At 37.1% G+C, this 19,688-nt stretch overlaps 1 protein-coding gene and 2 long non-coding RNA genes across 5 annotated transcripts in view; 1 reads left to right on the top strand and 2 right to left on the bottom strand.

Moving 5' to 3' along the window:
• Positions 1-65: 65 nt before the first annotated feature.
• Positions 66-6,917, bottom strand: LOC123593605. Its single transcript, XR_006710398.1, has 2 exons — positions 5,800-6,917; positions 66-537 (listed from the first exon to the last, which is right to left on the bottom strand). It is a non-coding gene; the product is annotated as an uncharacterized LOC123593605 (long non-coding RNA).
• LOC123593604 lies at positions 486-15,596 on the top strand. The gene is made up of 2 exons (XR_006710397.1): positions 486-634; positions 15,301-15,596. It is a non-coding gene; the product is annotated as an uncharacterized LOC123593604 (long non-coding RNA).
• The window catches only part of KIF27 (kinesin family member 27), a 92,105-nt gene continuing 79,804 nt past the window's right edge, over positions 7,388-19,688 (bottom strand). For 2 of the 3 annotated variants that reach the window (XM_045469721.1, XM_045469720.1), the window contains exons 15-18: positions 17,793-17,999; positions 16,237-16,435; positions 13,766-13,930; positions 7,388-9,125 (exon numbers count right to left, since the gene is read on the bottom strand). In XM_045469721.1, the coding sequence (XP_045325677.1) occupies positions 8,641-9,125; positions 13,766-13,930; positions 16,237-16,435; positions 17,793-17,999 (1,056 nt within the window). In that variant the 3' untranslated portion in view covers positions 7,388-8,640. The remainder of the gene's footprint in view (positions 9,126-13,765; positions 13,931-16,236; positions 16,436-17,792; positions 18,000-19,688) is intronic. The other variant, XM_045469722.1, reaches the window with a different exon arrangement.

The following is a 19,688-nucleotide window of genomic DNA, read 5'->3' on the forward strand; positions in this document are numbered from 1 at the left end:
TTCCCTGACAGGGCTAGAGTTTCAGCTCTGTCCTCAACAATAATAGGTTAGTTAGTAGAAAGCACTAAGCAGGAAAAATGCTTTATTTATAAAATAAAAACTATGGAAAATTTCAATCTGTTGTATATAGATGCCCTTTTTGTGATGTTTTCAGAATACAAGTAACTTCCGTTACTGGTTCACCCTTTGGAAGAGGCACAGATCCTTCCCCACATAAGAGTTAAATCCCAGGACGCTGGCCCTGGTTCTAAGGGGTGTTTTGGTTTGCTGTGGCCTGGTCAATTAAACTCACACAATCAATTCCTTATACCTACTTCCCCTTCTCCTGGGAGGTAGTAAACTTTGTAATAAACCTTAATGAGAAGACCTCAGTACCATTGAAGGTAACTCTTCCAGGGAAAGTGTACATTAGTATTCTTCCCTTCCGATTTATTTGTTCACAATCCACTAGAATACTTCTGACTGTAGGTTCCATTACTCTTCAAGTCTTGGCCTGTTCTTTGATTACTTGGCTGTGCAGGTCTTGGGTGCTCTGATCTAAAAAGAAACAAAATATTCTGTAACACTGGCAGATACTTGCAAACTGAGGGGAAGGAGCTTCCCTTAAAATGCATATGAAGGAGAGACCACCATGGTAATGTCAGATTTAATTCTAATCTGCTTCTTGTATATAGTAGCCAAGAGCATCAAATGCCAAACAAAGACTAACTTTGCTGTTAATTTGATCACATACTTATACATGTACCCAAAATTAACTTACTGTTTTAGTTTCCTTGAGGGGAAAATTTGAGTTTAAAACATCTTTGTGACTACCAAATGGAAAACATTCTTCTCAGTTTTAAGAAGTTACTTTCTGCCAGATTTCATTAATAACTCACAAATGTAACTGTTACTTAATAAATAAGGAACAAATAGGCAAAAAAACAAAAAAACAAAAAAACTGGTGGTTAAAAACCCAGTGAAAACATACTCTTTCATTCATAACTCAAATTGTCATGAAGCACTTCTTACGCCTATAAAACAGACTCAGCCAAGTCTTTAAAATATTTTCTTGGGAGAATAGATTTCACATGAAACTTTTCCAGAGAACACCATTGTTTCGACTGTTGCTAACAAATGTAACTAAAACTCTGATAATTTGTTTAAAAATATTTTAGGATGGGGGCGCCTGGGTGGCTCAGTCGGTTAAGCCTCCGACTTCAGCTCAGGTCACGATCTCACGGTCTGTGAGTTCGAGCCCTGCGTCGGGCTCTGGGCTGATGGCTCAGAGCCTGGAGCCTGCTTCCGATTCTGTGTCTCCCTCTCTCTCTGCCCCTCCCCTGTTCATGCTCTGTCTCTGTCTCAAAAATAAATAAACGTTAAAAAAAAAAAATTAAAAAAAAAAAATTTTAGGATATATGTATAAGATAAGCAACCACATTTGTGCTAAAATGTCCCACTTTGACAGCCAATTCTATGGAAAACCTACTTATAATTCCATCATAAACATATATGATGCTTTAGTTTTCAAAGTGCTTTCATGTATTTGATAAAGTAACAGACTATGTGCCTTATAAAATTAGCAATTTCCCTCCCAATTAATTTAATTACTTTGAGTTGCATTTGGTAAGATTTTGATTTAAAACACAAGGGAGTGATTCATAAATTGCTTTTTTTTTTTTTTTTTAAGAGAAGGCTGGTGTTTCAGAAAAATATTATTTAATGCACTCCATTAAGATGTTAACCTGAGTCATTCTGGTCATGTTGTGGTTGTATTTTACAATCGGTGACACCTGGTACTAGCTGGGAAAATGTCCAGTGAAACAGATAGGCTTAGCTCCAGGCTTCAGATGGAACAATTCAGACGCTGCCCAACCCCCAGTTTGATGGGGATTTCAAAAGGAGATCAGCCTCTCAGTATATAAACATGTTACCCTGTTCGCATTCTTCCCATCTAGAAAAATCATGCTAGAGAGTAAAACAAACAAACAAAAAACTTTGACCATTTTAATACATATCATTTATTACATAAGTCAGCCAAATTCATGGTGGACAGTGAAATGCCACTGCAGACCACAAACAAAAATGAATAACATCAATTCAGCCTCTCAGGCAGGCCAATAGCTGCCGGTTTATAATCATGAATGGGAGTCTTTTATCCAGAGGTTTTTCAGTAGAAATATTCGAGGATATTTTAGCAGACAGAAAAACTAAGCAAAATGGTTACGTGTTGTATAAAGATAAATCCTGGCAATTTTGCCTACAGTGTTTGTTTTGGCATACTATTCATGGCTCTTCAATGGTAAAATCGCTTAACTTTATTTTCTTTGGTTTATGTCTTGGCTGTTGGAATCTATCCAAAACTGTTTTTTGTAATTCTCTATTGAATAGTTCCACAATTTCCATCCTATCAAGGATGGCTTCTTTTATATAATCCTGAATTTTAGCAATCATAGGAAAAGGAACTGGTATAAAGACTGGGATGTATATTTTCAACTGGCAAATTCAGTACTAACTGAGAGTATTCTTCAGGGTTTAGAGATAGCCGAAGATTGAAGTTAAGCTTTAGTGTTGTTGCCAGAGAAATAAAATATATTCTCTCAAAATATTTTTTAAAACTCTTTTCTGGTCTACAGAATGCTTTAAAATAAACCTTTTTACCTAGTGTTCTTATCAGAGCTATTTGAATCCTAGAACATTATGGGAAATGAGGATTAAGTAAGCCATAATTGTCCTGTAATTTGTTGTTGATAATTGGGAAAGAGGGGGGAGGGTCTAAAAAGTGGTTCTTTTAAAAGACTTTCGGATCAAATAAATTCTAACAATATTTACTACTTTGCATTTAAAAAATGATACTTCCCTTTGTGGGGCGCCTGGGTGGCGCAGTCGGTTAAGCGTCCGACTTCAGCCAGGTCACGATCTCGTGGTCCGTGAGTTCGAGCCCCGCGTCGGGCTCTGGACTGATGGCTCGGAGCCTGGAGCCTGTTTCTGATTCTGTGTCTCCCTCTCTCTCTGCCCCTCCCCCGTTCATGCTCTGTCTCTCTCTGTCCCAAAAATAAATAAACGTTGAAAAAAAAATTAAAAAAAAGATACTTCCCTTTGTATATACTGTAATAAGCTTGAAAACACATTAATACAGTATACAAATATTGTTTTAAAATACATTTTTGTTCTACTTGGATTACACAAGTATTAACTAATAAATGGAGTTTTAAATTTCCAACAATCATAAGTATGAAACATTTTTTTTAAGTTTTTTTAAACATTTATTTATTTTTGAGAGACAGATACAGACAGAGCATGAGCAGGGGAGGAACAGAGAGAGAGGGAGACACAGAATCCAAAGCAGGCTCCAGGCTCTGAGCTGTCAGCACAGAGCCTGGCGGGGCTCAAACTCATGAACTGCGAGATCATGAGCTGAGCCGAAATTGAGTCGGACCCTTAACCGACTGAGCCACCCAGGCACCCCTGAAACATTTTTCAACGTTTATTTATTTTTGGGACAGAGAGAGACAGAGCATGACCGGGGGAGGGGCAGAGAGAGAGGGAGACACAGAATCGGAAACAGGCTCCAGGCTCTGAGCCATCAGCCCAGAGCCCGACGCGGGGCTCGAACTCACGGACCGCGAGATCGTGACCTGGCTGAAGTCGGACGGTTAACCGACTGCGCCACCCAGGCGCCCCCCTGAAACATTTTTAAAAATGTTTATTTTTTTACTCTTCTGTTGTGAATGAACTTGTTCCTTGGGCATATAAGGATCTTGCTCAGTATTAACAGCCTGTGAGATTGTTGTATTTTTCTTTTAAAGTACTATACAGGGGACACCTGGGTGGCTCAGTTAAGTGTCTGACTCTTGATTTTGGCTCAGGTCATGATTTCATGGTTCATGGGATTGAGCCCTGTGACAGGCTCTGCACTCACAGCGTGGAGCCTGCTTGGGATTCTCTCTCTCCTTCTCCCCCTCTCCTGCTTGCTCTTGCTCTCTCTCAAAATAAATAAACATAAAAAAATAATAAAGTACTGTAGATAAAACTCAGTAGAAGTGTGTATCACAATTTACCAGTAGAACATAATAGCTAAGTCTAAGTCAATACATTTAGATTCAATCATATTACACTGCTAACATTTCACATAGGGGCTTTTCTCTTGACTCATTATGGAAATTCCTAGGGAAAAAAATATTAAAAGGGACAAAGAACTATGGAAAATATCAAAAGTCAATATTATAACATCAATTTTTTTTTAAAAGTTTATTTTGAAAGAGAAAGCATGTGTGAACAGGGGAGGGGCAGAGAAAGAAGGAGAGAATCCCAAGCAGGTTTCTCACCACCAGCACAGAGCACAGCCTGAGTGGGGCTTGAATTCATGAACCATGAGATCATGACCTGACCTGAAATCAAGAGTCAGATGCTTAACTGACTGAGCCACCCAGACGCCCCAACATCAAGTTTTTCTGAGCTTTCTTTTGATAATTTCTCATGTTCTGATTACCTCCATGTTGGGGTATTGTTGGGGTCAACACAAAGGTCATGATAAAATCAAACACCATGTATGCACTGCATTCCAAGAGCAAGGAATGCAGGCAGTCCCTCCTGGTGCCAATGACAAAGGGGTGCATTGTTTGTAGAGTATTTAAAACATTGAAACTTATGAAAAGTCAGCTTGCTTTTAATTGTCAGCATCGAGATAAACAATGACAGTGATAAAATATTCCTCCCCGCTGGGCAGATGCCCCTACTGCCCTTTGAAAACACTACTGCCCATACGAGCTCAAAAGTATTACATATCTAATGCACTTGAGATGTTTATTGTGGAAGGATCCATTCCCACATTTCTTTTAAAAAAATTGTTTTTATTTATTCATTTTTGAGAGAGACAGACAGAGCACGAACAGGGGAGGAGCAAAGTGAAAGGGAGACAGAATCCCAAAAAGGCTCAAGGTTCTGAACTGTCAGCACAGAGCCAGACACAGGGCTCAAACCCATGAATGGTGAGATCATGACCTGAGCTGAAGTCAGATGCTTAACAGACTGAGCCACCCAGGTGCCCACCTTTGTCTTCAATTTTTGAAAATGTAAGTGTTGAAGAATGTGTTAGTATTAATGAAGGGAGCCTTTGGCCTGTTATAAATTTAAATGTAAAATATACATAGTTAATATTTTTTAATATTCCAGTGAAGTTGAGAGAAGAATGGTACACAAGCAGACACTGAACTTTCAGATATTGATGCACCAGTGTTTTAAGAGTCACATGTACCTAAGGGAATAAATGAAAGAACAAAACGGGTCATTCTTGCATTTGATGCATGAGAATTTAGGTTGACTATAGAATCAAAACTCCCACTAAGGATGTGACTCCCTAGAAATTCATTCTAAGACTTACTATAAGACCTCTATTAACTTCTTTCATATAAGACACCTATTCTTTTTTTTTTTTTTTTAAGTTCTTATTTATTTATTGTGAGAGAGAGAGAGAGTGCAAGCAGGAGAGGGGCAGAGAGAGAGGGGAGTGGAGAGAGAGAATCCCAAGCAGGCTCCACACTGCCAGCACAGAGCCTGAAGTGGGACTCAAACTCACAGGCTGGTAAAATAGCTACTCTTAAATAAGCATTTACCACATTATTGACCTGAACTAATACAAATAAGCCAACGACTAATGGCAATAAAGTCCACACTACTGAAGATCATTTGTATTTTTGCTGACTCTTCGGGCAAAGTCCACAAAGATATGAAGAACACAGGGACCAAAAATCAAAACAAAAACACCACAACCAAAAAACCCATTAGCAAAAGAAAACAAATATTAAAGCACAAAATCACCTTCATTGATATTCTCGCCACCCAGAATTCCCATACTTATACGATTCTCCAACTCTGTTACCTGTAACACTCTGATGTTACAGAAGGAACTAGTACTTTACAGAGGCAAATGTTTCCTTCCAAATGCTCTAAGTGGAGAAAAACCTGTAATGAACACAAAAAGAAAACCACACACATTTTATATACACTCTAAAAGGCAAATACAGTGACAAAATTGTTAGACTAAGGAAAGCATATGACTGAGTAAAATTTATTAGTAGCATTTGTTAAAAAATAAGTTTACTTGCCTTAGGGGAAGTGTCATAATTCTTCTTTCCTTTGTGAGGGCACTAAGCTAGAATGACATGGAAGTTCACTTCCAGAACATATTTATTGTTCAGGACATTACTTATAGGTATGTGTTTGTGTAGGTACATGAAATCTATTATACCATATAAAGGATATATGTTTAACCAAAAGGAAGAAAAATTGTACCTTTCTTATTTAGAAGTCAGTTCACATTTGCATTATCAAATCTAATCACCGTTGGTTTGATATAAATTTTTTTGCTTTGTTAGTGAGTTAGCTTTTAGAAAATACTTTTATGTTTCCACAGGCAAAACAAGTATGTCAATTTCTTAGGGAAGCAAGATTCCAGAGTTAGAATATATTCTTATATTAATAATTTCTAAATCATTACTTAATTTATAAGGAATTTACAATTAGGACCTTAATTAATAACTATGCATTCATTAATAAATATAACATTGTTGTGCTTTGTTAAGGCACTGGCCTTTGCCATTATGTGTGTATATATATATATATATTACACATGCTATATATTGAGTATATATCCTACAAACTAAAGGCAAAAAGAAGAAACTAGCTTAAAACCAGAATCTGACTTGAAATAGTCTCTGCTTAAAATATATTTTCCAAGTTAGTTTGTAAATTCCTTGTCTAAAGTTGTTTCTCATTGGGCCAATATCGGACATTGTGGTAAGTCCATTCCCAGGTAAGTCCACAGCAGTCTATTTAACCTACATTTTTTTTAATGTTTGTTTTTGAGAGAGAGAGCAAATGAGGGAAGGCAGACAGAGGGGACGCCAGAGGATCTGAAGCAGGCTCTGCACATTCAGAACAGAGCCTGATACGAGGCTTGAACTCACAAGCCATGAGACCATGATCTGAGCCAAAATCAGATGCTTAACCAACAGAGCCACCCAAACACCCCTATTTAATCTACAATTTAAATGAATTTCAGTACCATGCTTAAGAGATACACAAACTATTCACTGATTTAGAAGTTTGTTTTGTTTTGGTTTTCTTCTCCTCTAGGAACTGGTTTTTAGCAATGAGAACAAGGAACCCTACTCCCCAAGGCCTAGAAACCAGAAAAACAAAACCATAAGTGTTTGAGCACAAAGGGACAGTTTGGGTCTTAGGTAAGAATGGGTAGGGTCAATAACAACAGAGGAAAGGACAAAAGAAAAATATTAGTAGCAGCATCACATAAGAAAAACTGGAGTCAGCAAGGAAGTGGGTGACTCTAATTGAGTAAACATCCATACGTCAGGGTGGTTTTACCACTGCCCAACCCAAACAGTAATTAGTTTAAGAAAAAATTTTATTTTACAAGTGAAAATGTGGAAAAGTAACACAAATGACAACAGCAGCAACAAAAAGTAACAAAATACCTCTGGTCATTATAATGGGATGTTTTCGTGATTAAAAAGTATGATGAAAAAGTACAAACCGTTTGTTGGGCCAATCAGTGGTCAGTTCTTAATTCCAAACTGAAGTTTAGATTATATAGTAAGATTTAGACTAAAAAAAATCATGAAGAAAAGTTTTCATTTACATATTTACAGTCCCAATGCAGTCTGGCCTGCCTGTGTGCATGACCTGACCTAGGAGGCCGTAGAAAAAAATCTCCCAGTAAGCCCAACGGATCATTAGCTATAGAGCCTCTGGTTAGACGTCAAGTTTATAGTCATACTCCCTGTGACCAGGTGTCTTTTCCTTGAAATGCTGGAATGCTTTATTGTTATTCTATTATTGCTTCCCTGTGGCAAGGAACTGCATTCTTTCCCCCAAATCTAGTAGCCTAATGAGATATATGTTGAATACACAGGGTGGGAGAGAGACGAAGACTTACATTCCATAATATTAGCAAACCAACAATATGACATTCTGAAAACAATCTCAGAAAAAGCAGAGAACCATGTTTAAAAAGTCAAGACTGATCACCTAACCTCTGTGGACACTGAGGACCATAAATTAACTTTAACCATAAACCTAATCAGTTGCCTTCATCCACAGACTGCATTTTGGCACAGATTTTCAGCTATGCCAAAACATATGCAGCAGGAGACTCCCCTGCTCATACAAGGAATATTTAACTGCATCTCTCCAAAATAACAAACACATATTTATATTTGAGAATGATAATAATATGAACTTGTACGATATAATTAATGTATTAAAACATACTTTTATATTATATGGCAATATACATTTGATGGATATTTTAGTTTATAATCCTACTTTTATGTTTTGTTCTTTATATATGCCTGGAAAGAAATTTTAAGCAAAGTTATAAGGGGAAATATTTAAATATTCCATTATCTGATACTATGGGAAAACGTGTTCATTTCGTTATTATGGAAATATCTGCAAGTCATTAAAACTCCCCAAATATACCACAGAAGATACACACGTCTATAGTATATAAAATGATTCCTTCCTTCCCTTCTTCCTTTATCCTGAGGGAAGAACTAGTGAGCATAAGCTTTAATTTCTAACAGGTTAGAAAAAGGAATCTTACACCTCTACTAAATTGAAAATTGTATTATCAAATGCCTATGTTTTAAAGTCACTCGGCTTCCTAGCTACTTCAATGGAATCAGGAGTCATAGATCCAACCCCAACTCCAAGACTGGAACGCCGTAGTGATAGTTCCAAGGCAGAAATCTGACGTAACTCTTTACGACATAACTTTACAGATGTGACACCATGAAGCTGTCCTACGTTTCCCACTGGCTGGATTTGGGGTGATGGTCGACTGTGAGATTTTATGAAATGATACTCGTCTATTTCTTTTTTATCCTCATTGTTTAGCAGATGCCCACTAGTGGGTGCTAAAAAGCTACAGATTGGAGGTAATTCCGGGACCTCTTCCAAGAGCTTCTGAGGATTCAGTTGTGTTCTTAAGCTGCTTGTTGAACTGTCTAATTCTCTTTCTCTTCCACTTAACTTTATACTTTCAGTTCTGGATGCCCATTTTAATTCTTCTGGAACCATGACTGCTTCTTCAGGGTTCAGGACTCCATCTCCAGCATCACAATCTTAAAAATAACCCAAAAAGCAAAAAAAAAAAAAAAAAAAAAAAAAATTAGAGATTTCCTCAAAAACAGGAATTTTAATGATATCCTATTATTATCACTCAATATAAATGATGTCTTTCAGATTAAAAAAACAATTTTTTTAAATCTTTATTTATTTTTGAGAGAGAGACAGAGTGTGAGCAGGGGAGGAGCAGAAAGAGAGGGAGACACAGAATCCAAAGCAGGCTCCAGGCTCTGAGCTGTCAGCACAGAGCCCGACACGGGGCTCAAACTTGTCAAACTGAGAGATCATGACCATGACCTGAGCTGAAGTCAGATGCTCAGCCGACTGAGCCACCCAGGCGCCCTTTAAGTGACTTCTTTAGACAAACAGAAGTGTGAATACGAATTATTATTTCACTTATAGACATTTTGAATGTGAATAGCTGAGAACTTTTAATTCATGGAACAAAAACTGATTTTGTTTCTCCTTGGAAACACAGGAGTACTTTGGGCCTCTCTGGTGCCCTTCCATGCCTGCCCTCCACTGGGCTTGCCACTGTGAACCACTTAGTCCAAACCTTGGCTAAGTGAAGCCAGCATTGGAGAATACTGGCTCTATGTCTGGGGAATCTTTGGGGACATGGCATCACGTGTGTGAAAATCTAATCTTGGTTAGAAGTCCCAGCATGATGGCAGGGTTATGCTCTCTCAGGGTATTCTGGGGATCCACCATCAAAATGGAGGTGACAGTGTATCTCCTCAGTGGGGATACCCTGATGGAATGACTGACAGGAGTGAGTGAAGAGATCAAAGCTAGAGGTCTTCAAATCAAAGAACTATCTAATATCAAAGATAAAAATTTACTTAAAAGAAGTCCATATAGGCCCTAGACCTAATATGATGAAAAATGCCAACTCTAACATACACTGGCATGTGATTAGTACTTTTTGTCCTATGAATACCAAGTTTAAAAACAAGTTGCACACTGGCAGCTTCCAAGCCAAATCTGGCCCACGGACGTGCTTTATTTAGCCTATGAAACAACATGTGACCCCAACATTTTATTTTTATTTTATTTTTCCTTATTGTGTGTATTTTATTTATTTTTGTTTTGTTTCTTTTGGGGGGTTGGTTTTTGTTTTGATAATTATTTTTTCTTTTTAACCCCAACATTTTCAATTGGAAAGTTACATATAAAAATATAGATTTCTGGGGCACCTGAGTAGCTTAGTCGGTTGAGCATCTGACTCTTGATTTTGGCTCAGGTCATGATCTCATGGGCCTGATCCTGCGTCAGGTTCTGCACTGTGTGTGGAGCCTGCTTAGGAGTCTCTCTCTCCCCCTCTCTCTCTCTGCCCTTCCCCCACGTGCCTTCTCTCTCTCAAAATAAATAAATAAACAAATAAAGAGACTACTTTCAAAAACCAATGAACTGAATACCAAGCCAGCTATGTATTAAGGATACTGAGTACTAAATGTATAATACTTTTTAGGGAATTCAGAATTTGATATATTTAAATTGCTGTATTTATAATTCAAACAAACCTTGTTTAATGTCATTATATTAGAGTAGCATTTTGAGATAGGATATATACAGTACAAGCTATATCTCAAATAGGATTCCAACTGTAACTTTTTTGACATTTGTATGGGGACAATATTGAAAAGAATTATGCTAACTGTTAATGGTTGTGGGTAGAATTATGGGTGATTTTTTTGGCTTTGTCTCTATATTTTCAAATTTTTCTACAATAACTATATTACTTTTTAGAGCCAAAAAAATAAAAGTATTTAAGATGTTTCTAGGGGTACCTGGGTGGGTCAGTCGGTTGAACGTCTGACTTCAGCTCAGGTCATGATCTCATGGTTTGTGAGTTCAAGCCCCACATCGGGCTCTGTGCTGATAGCTCAGAGCCTAGAGCCTGTTTTGGATTCTGTGTCTCCCTCTCTCTCTGTCCCTCCCCCACTCACACTCTGTCTCCCTCTGTCTCAAAAATAAATAAACATTAAAAAAAATTTTTTTAAAAGGTGTTTGTAGGTGGGACAGCAGGTTAGCTGAACTAATATCTTCAACATTACTATCAAGACTAGCCTTTTCAGGGCATCTGGGTGGCTCAGTCTATGAAGCACGTGACTCTTGATCTCAGGGTTGTGAGTTTCAGGCCCACATTGGGAGTAGAATTTACTTAAAAATGGATAAACAAATAAAAAAGACTAGACTTCCCAAGAAAATTGGTCAGACAGGTGTCATCACTTTATATATTTTCAAGATTATTTAACTTTTCAAAGTTTTTTGCATTTGTCTCATTGAAGAGCAGGACGAGGATCCAGGACAAGGATTAAACCTCTATACCACCACACCACACTGGCATTTTAAGAGATGTCTAGTTGACTCAGTAATACAAACATGGGACATTGAAACACTAAATATCTAATTTCAGATATCTTAAGTTCGAAAGTGGATTTTTTTAAAGCTAAAATGGCCTTATGCTGATTGTTCTGTTTGCTACTTAATACCTGTTTCCATTTCAAATTTTTATAAGTCATGTTTCAAGTACAAGGTTCAGCTATATAGTGCAGGCAGTATTTCAAGTAAATGTTTTAATTATATCAGTACCTCTCCATTACTACCTTGAAAATAAAAAAAATGTAGTCTCTCTGGCAGGATCTGCATGTTTGTATCACATTTCTATCTACAACAACTTTTATCCTAGAATATTGAACCAGGAGTCATAAGACAAAAGACCTTAGACTATGTTCTAATTACTGTTGTGTTTGTAAGTTACTTGACCTAAGTTTCAATTCTCTTCTCTAAAAATGGGATTAGCAGACACTGGCCTACCTTGAGTTTGAGGGTTGAATGAACTACTCATGAAAATGTCTATAAATTATAAATATCATAAATATAAGGTAGCATTAGAACTACTTGTCTAAGATATTACTGTTTTAAACTTTAAAGCTATGTTAATTCTGCTTACATTATATATTCAGCATGTATCTTTTCATTATGCATATATATAATTTTTCACTGGTCTCTTTACAATCTTGTTGTACCCATCTTTAAGTGGTCTTCTTTATAGGTACAAAATAGGTGTGTGTTCCTAAAAGGTTGTAAAGTCAACTTTGCATGAGCCATACTTGACTTATTAGAATACTTTCTCTAAAGGAAGGCTAATTCTTTTACGAAATGTAAAATATACTATTTTAGAAATACTGATTCTTCTCTCATTGGCAGACTTGAGGAGGGTATATTTTAATCATGGCACTTTCTACTTTGCAAGATTTTGTATCATTTCATTTAGGAAGGTGTTACTTCTACATAACTACATACAATTAGGCAAGAAAGCATCTTTGTCTCAACAGTGAGTTTTATTATATTTTTGAATTTCAAGAGGTCATGGTGAAAAAGACCTGACTGATCTTAGAAATATACACAATATACCTTTACTTGTAGTATTCACTATTTATTTTACATTTTTGTGATTATCAGAACACTTAATTTACGATAATATAGGAAACAACAGCTATCTTAGATTATAGGGTTACTTTAAGTAAGGGGATACAAAAGGCCATGGCACATGACAGCCAATAAATATGTGACATTTCCTTCACACATCTACATTTGTTTCTTCGTTCACTTCCCCTGTGATTCTGTGGCATCCACAGATTAGACAATTTAAAAATTTTAATTCAGTATATTAACATACAGTGTTGTATTAGTTCTAAATGTACAATACAGTGATTCAACAATTCTATATACTGCTATGTTAAGTGTACTCTTAATCCCCTTTACCTATGTTACCCATCCTTCCACCCATCTCCCCTGTGGTAACGACCAGTTTGTTCTCTATAGCTAAGAGTCTGTTTTTCTGGTTTGTCTCTTTTTCAAACATTTGTTTTGTTTCTTAAATTCCACATATGAGTGAGATCATATGGTATTTGTCTTTCTCTGACTTTTTTCACTTAGCATTATACCCTCTAGATCTACCCATGTCCTTGCAAATGGCAAGATTCCATTCCGTTCTTTTTTATGGAATATTTTATGAATATTCCATGGTATATATGTATGTATATATGTATATATACATGTATATATGTACACATACATACATATGTATACATACATATATACCATGATATATATGTACTGGACACTTGGGTTGAGTCCATAATTTGGCTATTGTAAATAATGCTGCAAAAAACATGAGGGTGCACATATCTTTTTGAATTAGTATTTTCAAACTTTTGGGTAAATACCCAGTAGTGGAATTACTCGATCATATAGTAATTCTGTTTTTAATGTGAGGAAACTCCCTACTATTGAGGAAATCCACAGTGGCTGCACCAGTTTGCATTCCCACCAGCAGTGCATGACGGTTCCTTCTCCGCATCCTCGCCAATACTTGCTGTTCCTTTTGTTGATTTGAACATTACATATAGTTCCTGACAGGTGTGAGGTGGTATCACCTTGTGGTTTTGATTTGCATTTTCCTGATGATCAGGACTAGACGACTATTTTTGTTTACCGAGACCAACACAAGTTAAATATCGAATTCTAAATAACCACATCAATTGGAAAAGGCTAAACTCCAAGTCAGTCACCAAATACTAGATACACCAAATACTGTCAGCGTGACAAGTAACACTAAAGGTCTTACGTTCAGATGGTACTTGTTGCCGCCGAACTGTTTCCCCTACCAATTCCTTAAGTTTCTTCTTAAGATCTCGGCTAGTTTTCTTATAGAAATAAAGGTCTTTTTCCAGCTGCTGGATTTTATCTTCATATGTTTTGAAAGTTTCCATAATGCCTTCCCCCTCTTGCTCTATGAAATAGAAATTTACACTTCAAATCAGTTTAAAATAAATGGCTGAAAATTATGTTCTAACATAGTTTCCAGACTATACTTAATGAGTCAGAAGTATGTTACCTGTATCTGGTACCTGAAAGGATTTGTTTTCAGCTACAACTTGGATTCTTCTAGCCTTAGTCACCTTCTCCACCCTACCCCCTATCAATTACCACATTTTCACAATTCATAACTGCTTTTTGAGTAGCACTCACTAGATTTATCCTTAGAACAGCATAAATAAGGTGTTTTCCATTAAAAGTTCATGTCTGGAACCTGTCCATCAGTTGCATCACTTAAACTTCCTATCAGGAACTGTGGATGTATGGAAAGTCATAGGCTCAAGAAATCTACAGCCAAGCCTCTACCTCTAAAAAAAAAACTCCAAAAACCTGTCAAAAGAGACTACAGAAAGATTAAATAACAAAAGCAAATACCCATACAAAAAGACAGGAAAATAGCATAAGTTGTAGTTTATGCTACAATATAACTTAAAGCTTCTAATTAATATTTATGAATGTCTAATAAACTGTCCCTATTGGGTATGTTTTAGAATCAGTAAAACCTAGTTATTGACCCTCTGAAAATAAATACTTTCCGACCTACTTTTTCCTATTGGTAAATTTACAAAATGGTCCTACTGCTTGTAATGATCCTTTGTTGTAACTGGCTGTTTTGAAAAATGTGATCTAAGTATATTGGGTATTTTAAATTAACTCATTATCTTGTATTTAAAAATACTTTAGGGGCACCTGGGTGGCTCAATTGGTTAAGCATCTGACTCTTCAGCTCAGGTCATGATTTCACAGTTCATGGTATCAAGCCCCGTGTCAAGCTCTGATTCTCTTTCCCTCTCTCTGCTCCTACCCTGCCCACTCGTGCTCTCTCTCTCTCTCTCTCTCTCTCAAAAATAAATAAACTTTAAAAAATACTTTAAATTAGGGGTTCATGGCTAGCTCAGTGTAGTGTGCAACTCTTGATTTCGGGGTTGTGAGTTTAAGCCCCATATTCGATATAGAGATTAGTTAAAAAAAATCTTTAAAAAATACTTGAAGTTATTTCTCTCTCTCTCTAAAACAAAAACAAAAACAAAACAAAAACCCCACAAATCTATTAAAATATCACTTTATAGAGACTTAAGACAGAACTAAAATAAGGTAAGGAGAGCTGTTTGAATGAAGTGATGTATAGGATCCTGTCAAGGAAATCCTGTCATCAGACAAACGCTTGCTAATTAACTGGCTACAGAATTAACTTAGCGGCACACTGCTTCAACACTCAAATTTATATATTTCCCAATTTTCTGCTTGCTCAGGTTGTTTCTCCATTGTTTAACCCATTTCCAGCTATAGATTCACAAGAATCAAGACCAAGCAGCTAAGCAGCCTGGATTGAAGCATTACTAGCATCGCCAGGCAGCGCTTCTGTTGCCATGGCAACTACGTACTGGCCAAATGCCAGGTAACATGAGGACCAACTGCTATGACTGCTCTTTCCACACCAGAGTTGACGGCTGAACTACTGTGCACTGATTAACAGTATGTGTCCACTGATGGTAGACTAATTTTGACCTAAGAAATAATCTTGATGCATAAAACTTACAACTAACTGAGAATTGTAACAAATATAACTAGAAATCTGACAAAGCCTATCGCTTTAATTTTCTGGAGGGAAAGTAATTTAAATATCAAGGTCCTATATCCTTGGGTGACAGAAACTTTTCAACTGTGTACCACAAAGCTAGAAGTCATCCCACATTTGTACATAGAAAACAGACCAACAACAGGGCACCCGGGTGGCTCAGTAGGTTAAGCGTCTGACTCTTGATTCGGCTTAGGTCATGATCTCAGGGTTCATGAGATGGAGCCCTGCGTCAGGCTCTATGCTGGTAGCGTGGAGCCTGCTTGGGATTCTCTCTCCGTCTCTCTCTGCCCCTCCCCCATTCATGCTTGCTGTCTCTCAAGATAAATAAACTTAAAAAAAAAAACAGACCAACAACAAACTGAGGGGGGTTCTTGTGTGTAGCACTAGGGACAGGCAGAGGGATGGCATTTCAAGCATGAATAGCCCTACATCACAGTCAACTCTCCCCACGTGTGGTAACCCAACTATCCCCTACGTGTGGTAAACATGCAAAGCACAAAAACAAGTACAAGTAGTAACTATTTATTCATGTTTGACTTTTCATGTTGGAGTTTTCATTAATCAAATTCTGTCCTATCTTCCTTTCCTAGCCCCTCTGACACATCATTTTTCCACAATTGACCAGAAGGGGCAGGTACCTTTAAAATGATGTAACAGCAGCTGCAGTTTTTGCTCATGTTCCTTTTGCTGGAGAGTCAGTCTCCGGTCGCACTGCAATTTCAGATGTTCCAGTGCAGATTCCAACTCACGAACCGTATTATCCCGTTCCAGAATCTTCATTTTAACTTCTTCATTCTCTAACTGTAGTTTCCGTTCAGTTTCTCGCAAAATGACCACCTAGCAAAGAAATTTTTTGACCTTTTAACTTTGTCTTAAATAGCCTAATATAATAAGCCACTTCTCTCAGGCTACCTAAAGAACTCCCTTAGTCCCCATGGAATAACTAAGCGAATGCTTTGTAACATACCCACAAAATAACCCAATAGTCTTTTGAGTTTGTTGGGATTCTGAACTGGTTACAAGCTTCATTTTAAATATAATGTGGCTCTATCACCCCCTCCATCATCTCTTAGACATGGTCTCTACAGTTTATATTTGCAATCCTATAACTATTTCTCTAGTCTAAGAAGATAACAGGAACCTAAAGACTCTTGTAACATCCAGGTAATTCCCAGTTTTAACTCCAAAATGGATGTTATAAATAAGTAACAGACTTTTCTGAAACTGTAAATACAGAGTTCAGTCTCAGACTGTGCATTTAGTCCAATGGGTTCTTCTCTGCACTGCTGTGAAGTGAAGATACTTCACGGAACTCACTAATGTAATGACCTTCTGTCTAGGAATAAATACTCAGGTTCCCAGGGTCAGAAAACCCACTGACCTTAACCTGGGTGCTTTGGGTTAAGAACCTGTGCTCTAACCCGTGAGTTCTCTATATCAGAGCCTCAGACAGCACCACACCATTTTTCTGCCCTTCATACATGTGGTGATAAGGATGCACTCTGATCAATGATAGTAGCTTACTACTGACAGTCATTATTCAAGAAGAGGGCTGTGTATAACATTTCCATTAATTTTTTCATCTTTATTTCACTTGTCTAACAGAACTAGAATTTTATTTTAAAACTCCAGTGTTTTATTTTTCATTAATTGTCTGATATTCCCTTACACTGAATATACCTTTCAGAGAAAAGAGTTATCTGTTTAACACTTCATAATATATACCTTAAGAGAAGACATCATTCAGGTTAATGCTAAAATCTACTACTATCTTCATTTCAGTTCACAGGTCTGATGATAATGTACAGGTACAACCCCCCCCCCCCACCCAGGAACGAAGGAAAGGGAACCCAAAGTTGGAGGGCCCTTGATTTTTCATGAATGCTGAGCAGCAACAAGCAAATCTAGAAAATATCCAAGAAATAGTAACTGAGGAATAGAACTTGAATTCTTCGGTTTTTAAAACTATTACAAAAAGCCCTTCTTTCAAAAGGCCCTTCCAACTTTAAGAACCTCCCAAAGTTGGACATGCACAAAACTTTCAGATGATTACACTCAGTACTGTGAATGGGAAATCATACTTCAATGGTATTTATGCCATCAAATTTTTAGGCCTTTCAATTTCTTAAATGTGAGACATATAAGCATCCTGACCCACCCTTCTATAAGAAAATCCTGTCCCTCAGGAACAAACCTTATTGAAATATCTGAAAAGAATAGCTCTAATCTCAATGGGACTCAGGCAAATTAGTTTTTCCAAGACATTTGCTTCACTACAAGAGAGGTTTTGGAATGAAGCTCTGAGCGAGTTCTGGCGACTCCGGATACTTTCATTCTTGTATTCAATTGCAGCTTCCAAAGCTTCAATCCCTTCTTCAAGTTGGAAAAGAACATGTTCTTCCTAGATATAATAGAAATCACCCATTTTAAATGTAATACTACAACTTGGACTTGGTCATACACTAAGATCTCAACTATGCTATCGGAGTCTAACGAACATTACCATTTGTCTACTGAATTTTAGTAACGTTTATCGAGTGCCTGCAATGCTACACAATGTATGTGTATACACACATATATAAAACATAGAATCATTGAATCCTTGCAATAAACTTTGTGTAGTAAAATGGAAGAGGCAAAAGCTAGGTGAGTTATGAAACGTCCCAAGGTCATACGGCAAATGCCAATAACCAGGAAATACACTTGAACAAAGCCTCAGCCTCCAGGACCAGCACTATTGCCAGGTGTCTCCTTCCACAGCTCCTAAAGTGTATATTATGCATCCGAGAGATCTGGATACTCCCTAGTATCCCTTCAAAGATCTATCGAAATAACAGACTGCCAGGAGGGAAAGAAGAAATAGATTTAGAATAAATTATTAAGGACTAGTCATCAGAAGAGAATCTCTTAGGGAGAGAAGATTATGGCATAAAAAAAAAAGTAGTGAGAATTTAAGGACATGAAACATTTCATAAAATTCCTATGAGATGTCATTACGGGGCAAACAAAGGCATTAAAAATGGTGGTGGTACAACTTTTTTCATATGCTAGAGAAGATTTCCTTCATAGGAAAAAAGAAAAACACAACAAACCTGATGAATCCCTGTCAGTTCTTTGGACTATCCAAACACATAATATTTGGGGGTGTCCAAATTTCTGGCAAGAAATTATTTTAAACTTAGTGAGACTTGGATACATATTTCTGTATACCTGTATGTGTGGTGGAGGGTTACCACAACTTTGAGTTCCTTGAAGCAGACCATCTTGTCCATACTCAAGTCCTTACTGCCTGGCACAGTACCTATCATACAGTTTAAACTCAGTAAGTATCTGCTGAATGAGTTAATGAGGAAAAAGGAGAAAAAAATATTTTCATATGTCTGATTATGTGATCGAAATATTTCTTTCCACTCCTTCCCCCAGCATTTCAAGAGAAAATAAGGTTAATATTTCTGATCTACCTAAAGAATAGACTGACTTTCAGAACTCCTTTTCTGGAATCCAGGGAAAAGGTATGTAATAACTCATTCCAGTGGGAGGTTGAGTAATACTTATTAAAAAAAATTTTTATAAAATATCTCCTGAAAGAGCCATTTTGTTTCTCTGTGCAATCACTAACCATCAAGGATTTGATGATTTGATAATCACTGCGTCAGGAAGAAAATAATATTCACCTTTTTAAGAAAAACAAACTTAAGTCCTGAAAGGTACATTGGTGAACGGATAAGAGGAACCAGAAAATAAAAGTGGACTATCCAAAGAACATATTTAACTTTTGAATGCATACTATATTTTCCAAAAACAAATGTGGCAAGAGTTTACCTTTATATATGTCTGAGAACAATTTGGCCCAAATTTAGTTCCTATAGTTTGCATCTAAGTTAGGGAAGTACTGAGATAATATAAGGTATGAATACAGAACCCTGAGGATGGCCCAATCCAGTGAGGCTGCAGTGTATAAATATTCGTGATTCCCTTGAACCCAGCAATAGGTGTGGGTTGGCAAGATGAATGGCAATGGGAAACTGTTCCAGGATGAAAAATGGCCTGGAGGCAAATGACAGATTATCAAGAGTTGACTAATGTTTTA

The sequence above is a fragment of the Leopardus geoffroyi genome, chromosome D4 (genome assembly GCF_018350155.1).
Source record: "Leopardus geoffroyi isolate Oge1 chromosome D4, O.geoffroyi_Oge1_pat1.0, whole genome shotgun sequence".
NCBI lineage: Eukaryota > Metazoa > Chordata > Mammalia > Carnivora > Felidae > Leopardus > Leopardus geoffroyi.